This window comes from Rhagoletis zephyria, unplaced genomic scaffold, assembly GCF_001687245.7.
Source record: "Rhagoletis zephyria isolate East Lansing unplaced genomic scaffold, Rhagoletis_zephyria_1.1 Rzeph_scaffold_09997, whole genome shotgun sequence".
Classification (NCBI taxonomy): Eukaryota; Metazoa; Arthropoda; class Insecta; order Diptera; family Tephritidae; genus Rhagoletis; species Rhagoletis zephyria.
Window position 1 is genome coordinate 1,691 of NW_016167075.1, and position 5,378 is coordinate 7,068.

General features: G+C 34.3%; 1 protein-coding gene and 2 long non-coding RNA genes across 3 annotated transcripts in view; all 3 read right to left on the reverse strand.

Moving 5' to 3' along the window:
* Positions 1-1,065, reverse strand: part of ATPsynC (ATP synthase, subunit C) — a 2,532-nt gene extending 1,467 nt beyond the window's left edge. The window contains exons 1-2 of the mRNA XM_017632364.1: positions 1,030-1,065; positions 258-462 (exon numbers count right to left, since the gene is read on the reverse strand). Coding sequence (XP_017487853.1) covers positions 258-462; positions 1,030-1,065 — 241 coding nt within the window. The remainder of the gene's footprint in view (positions 1-257; positions 463-1,029) is intronic.
* A 1,401-nt stretch (positions 1,066-2,466) lies between these two features.
* On the reverse strand, positions 2,467-3,312 carry LOC108376178 (uncharacterized). Its single transcript, XR_001849240.1, has 2 exons — positions 2,815-3,312; positions 2,467-2,737 (listed from the first exon to the last, which is right to left on the reverse strand). It is a non-coding gene; the product is annotated as an uncharacterized LOC108376178 (long non-coding RNA).
* A 295-nt stretch (positions 3,313-3,607) lies between these two features.
* On the reverse strand, positions 3,608-5,378 carry LOC108376177 (uncharacterized). The gene is made up of 3 exons (XR_001849239.1): positions 5,237-5,378; positions 4,370-4,928; positions 3,608-3,664 (listed from the first exon to the last, which is right to left on the reverse strand). It is a non-coding gene; the product is annotated as an uncharacterized LOC108376177 (long non-coding RNA).

A 5,378-nucleotide genomic window follows, 5' to 3' on the forward strand; every position in this document is an offset into this window, starting at 1 on the left:
TGTTTGATTTGAACTTTGACCAACTCTCAGACCTTCCCGAGGCGATATTGGAGTAATCTACATTCTATCAAGACACAAGCACCATTCCCAGAAAGAAATGTGAAAGGCAGTGATAGAAAATACTCGTATGTGAGCCCCAGATGCTAGATTGCAACTGACTGGTAAAAAAAACAAATATTCGACAGAATTTACTGCATTTTTCCACTACATACTTTCTTTCGCTTTTGATGTTAAGAAATATTTCTTCCAATACTAACCGGAACCGGCGACACCGACTGTTGCAGCACCAGCACCAATGAATTTGGCAGCTGAATCAATGTCACGAGTGACTGGAGAGGTCTGGAATGACCTGATTTGTGGCAGTAATGCAACGGGGGCTGTGTTCTGAGCGGCCAAAGATTGGCTCTGGCTAATCACAGCACTGCTCAATGGCCGCAGGTATTGCTTTGAACCGTTAAGGAGCTAAAAGACAAAGAAAATATTGCATATATGAATTATGTATATTTGGACATTTGTATATTAAACTCAATAACTCAATATAACTCAAAGGTTTTAAATTAAGGTGAATGAATAACTACTGTAATTAACAGAACAAAATTAGTTCATTTTGAAAGAGGTTGTAAGTTCNGACTGGAGAGGTCTGGAATGACCTGATTTGTGGCAGTAATGCAACGGGGGTTGTGTTCTGAGCGGCCAAAGATTGGCTCTGGCTAATCACAGCACTGCTCAATGGCCGCAGGTATTGCTTTGAACCGTTAAGGAGCTAAAAGACAGAAAATATTGCATATATGAATTATGTATATTTGGACATTTGTATATTAAACTCAATAACTCAACATAACTCAAAGGTTTTAAATTAAGGTGAATGAATAACTACTATAATTAACAGAACAAAATTAGTTCATTTTGTAAGAGGTTGTAAGTTTTAGGTTGATTTCGTTATAACTTTCTTTAACTAAATATGTCAGTATAACAAATCACTTATAATAATTTGTTAGATATTTACTGTTTCATTGAGACATATTTCACCAGGTATGCACGCCAACTTGGATTCATATGTATCATATTATACACCCTAGGGTTATAACCGTGAAGTGGAGCATAGGTGCAAAACAATTAATAGCTTTTATAATAAAAGCCTCGGCAAACTAGTGTCTTCACTTTTAAATGAGGATACACTCTTCTAACAACCCTCCTACCACGTTTTCACTCATCACTTATACTATACTTATTCGATATTTTCACAAATTTTCACTAGCAACAATTCCCATTTCGAAAAATTTTTATTCAACTAATTCCCTGTAAAAAAAACCTCATGTAAACNTATTTACTGTTTCATTGAGACATATTTCACCAGGTATGCACGCCAACTTGAATTCATATGTATCATATTATACACCCTAGGGTTATAACCGCGAAGTGCAGCATAGGTGTAAAACAATTAATAGCTTTTAAAATAAAAGCCTCGGCAAACTAGTGTCTTCACTTTTAAATGAGGATACAATCTTCTAACAACCCTCCTACCACGTTTTCACTCATCACTTATACTATACTTATTCGATATTTTCACAAATTTTCACTAGCAACAATTCCCTTTTCGAAAATTTTTTATTCAACTAATTCCCTGTAAAAAAAACCTCATGTAAACACTTGAGCAGACTAAACGCGGATGTGCCGAATGAGTGTCCGGCATGCGGAGAGACACCTCATGACTCGAAGCATCTCTTCGTATGCCCGGAACACCCAACAACCCTAACGCCTTAGTCCCTGTGGACCGACCTCATTGAGGCTGCAGGCTTCTTAGGGCTAGTTAGTGGAACTTGACGACAACGACTGAGATATTAAGCGATCTGGGCGGGGTTGTTGTAGTCGCTACAACAAAAAACAACAATCTTATAATGGATATTTTTTTTTAATTGAGAGTACATGAAACGTGTAAACAGTTCGTATCAACTATGTATGGTGTGCATGTACATACATATTGTTACCATAATCCACAAAGGCCCCAACCAACACTTTATTCGAAACTGTGTTTTTCACAGATTTTGGTACGATCGGTATATTAAAATACACCATCGCTAAAAATCTGAAAGTGTTAGTAACAAAACAATGGAGTTATGCTTCTTTTTAAAATACCCTATCCGTAGGAACATTTTTTTTTTGTTTTTTGCTTCTCCTGTNCCATCGCTAAAAATCTGAAAGTGTTAGTAACAAAACAATGGAGTTATGCTTCTTTTTAAAATACCCTATCCGTAGGAACATTTTTTTTTGTTTTTTGCTTCTCCTGTAAAACAGAAAATATGCTGGTTAGTCTTTAGGAATTAAGTAAACGATATAAATGTTTGGCTTTCCATAATCTTTTAGTTTTATCCTTGCTAATCTATTTGAAAGTTATGTAAAATGTNTAAAGCAGAAAATATGCTGGTTAGTCTTTAGGAATTAAGTAAACGATATACATGTTTGGCCTTCCATAATATTTTAGTTTTATCCTTGCTAATCTATTTGAAAGTTATGTAAAATGAATGTTGGTTTTACATAGATATGTATGTATATTTACAGAATAACATTCGGAACGCATAACAAAAAACGATCGTTATGCAATCAACCTTCCATAGAGCAATAAACAGGTGCCGTGTTATTTTTTCTAAATAGTTCGTCTGCCCCAATTTAAATTTCTCTTAACTTTGTTACTATACGACATGCTTCACCTCTTGTACCATATAGCCATCAACGTAACCTTAACAAGATTTAANTCTTAACTTTGTTACTATACGACATGCTTCACCTCTTGTACCATATAGCCATCAACGTAACCTTAACAAGGAAATTTACGAGTTTTTATAAATTTTAGAAAAAAAATTAAGGTATTTAAAATTATTTTAAATCATTAATGCAACAGTAATGAATCCATACAATTTCCTACGAAGCAGTCGTACCAGTTTTAACCTCAATGATAAAACTAAAGTTGCCAGTTATACAATGTAGCGTGTTCATGAAGGCAAACAAAATATCTAATATCACGAGACCAAACAGCATATTGCTTTGGACGCCCTTTTAATTATAGTATTACTAATTTTAGTAGATATTGCTATGCGTATAATAATGAAATACATATCTCAGCGTATTTACAATCAATTTTTCTGTCGCAAAGGCTGCAACACCGCTGCTACCTAACCTCATTTTTTCTTATGTAATATTTCACCGCAAGTTTTGAAGTTCACCACACCTCAATTATGAACCAAAGGTATAGAAAAATGAGGAAAATCGATTCTAAAGTCCTTATGTAATGGAAATTGATTGTCAAATACAATCTAAAACGCTCTACTAACAATTTGCTAAATTGTTAAAACATATAAATGCAACTTACGACAGTCCTGGCGACANACCGCAAGTTTTGAAGTTCACCACACCTCAATTATGAACCAAAGGTATAGAAAAATGAGGAAAATCGATTCTAAAGTCCTTATGTAATGGAAATTGATTGTCAAATACAATCTAAAACGCTCTATCAACAATTTGCTAAATTGTTAAAACATATAAATGCAACTTACGACAGTCCTGGCGACGGGGGCAATACGGGAGACTGTTGACACGAACATTTTGTATATTTTTTAATTTGATGTTGCTACGTGGATCAACCAGTAATTGAAGCTAGCGCAGTGCTCTGAAAAGAAAATCGTAGATCAAGTTATTGAATTTAATTTTAAATATTAATATCTTGATGAATATAGAAGACGAGCTGAAGAATTTTCTAATTACTGCCACACGATTTTTATTAACCATCACCCATACGCAAAGTTACGTAACTTTAACCAACTGTCAAAAACGCAACTTTACACAGATTGGCACTACCATTTATTTTGTATTAAGAATGAACTTCGTATTAACATAAAATATCTTCTATTTTCAAAATTGTTTGGAAGTATTTGATTTTACAAATTAATTTTCAAGTCTTGCTACAGAACTGCGGAGCCGCTTTCGTAACGTTACGATGAGCTCGTCAATCTCGTTCCACTGACAAATTCACCGCGCCGTTGTTCGTTGACGTTCGTAACCGTTCCATTTCTTTTACGTTCCTATTCATTTTCCCATGGTAGACCACATACACACTCACGCCAAGATGGCGGCAATTACCACTGGAAAAACCACATTTCTTTGCATAAATCTATTCACTTTCACAAAACCATCCTAATTAATTGTAATACTCAACCAATGTTCTGTTTTGTTCACTTTTAACTTCATCTTATCAAATATTTGCATTTATAAACACTTGAAAACTTCACAATGGTAGTGATTACTCAATCAGTGAAAAGCAGTAATCAGAAAATCTATTTGCCCAGAAGAGCCAGCAAATTAATCGTGTACTCACTTCGAACAAACCCTTACAACAGTGGTCCGACTTCCAAAATTGAATGACGAATGAACGACTCGAATGTCTTCCCTCCGGGTGGTGAATCCAATTCAACTTGATGTTGGATGTGGTACAATTATATAATTCGCACTACCACCTTTTCAAAAATATAATCGTAAAAGGACGTTTACACTGGCATATTTAACTGCCGAGGTCCACGATGGGATTCGTTTACCCATTGATTTCTTAGCGGTATCACATACTGAACAATAAGTAAATATCTGTGCTGAAATTATTTCAAAGAAAGTAACCAAAACATATTCCAAATTTTGTGGCCACCACTGGTGTTGTTGTCCTAATGTTCTAGAATTATGTTTAATCTCCTTGTTTGATTATCAATCCGTTTGATGGTCAGATTATTACTTTTAATGTTATGAAGGATTTTGTGCGATAGGATATCCTTTAACATCTCTCACAGCAAAAGTGTGAATTTGTATTCAGAAATCAGAAACGAAGTCAACGAAGTGTGCCAATCAATTTTTAAATGGGTTGCGTTATTACGACATTTTCAGTTTTACTGTAATAATATGGTAACACCAATATGTACAATAATTTTAACTATGGTAGAAAGGCGAAAATTGAGGCATTCGGGAGTACTAGTTCAACAATTTGGAATTTTAGTATGAATCTGCGCAGAATTTATTAATTTTTGTTCACAATTTACGCTTATATATGCACATATGAACATTCTTTATTTTGAATCAATTAAACGAATACGAGTTATGAAAATTCCCAAAATTAAGAAGATTATCGTATGGCTGAGGAAAAAAAATAATTAATATTTGTCCCACAAATTTTTACTTGTGAAATATGCCATAATAATACCTTTCGAACTAACTAGCAAGACTGATTGGAAGATATTGAACTCGAAAGTTTATTACGCACTGTTTTCAATTTGGTTCAAAAGCTATCATCTGCTATTGTTTTTAAAACATTTATATAAACCCGATTAAAAGCAGCAACACTC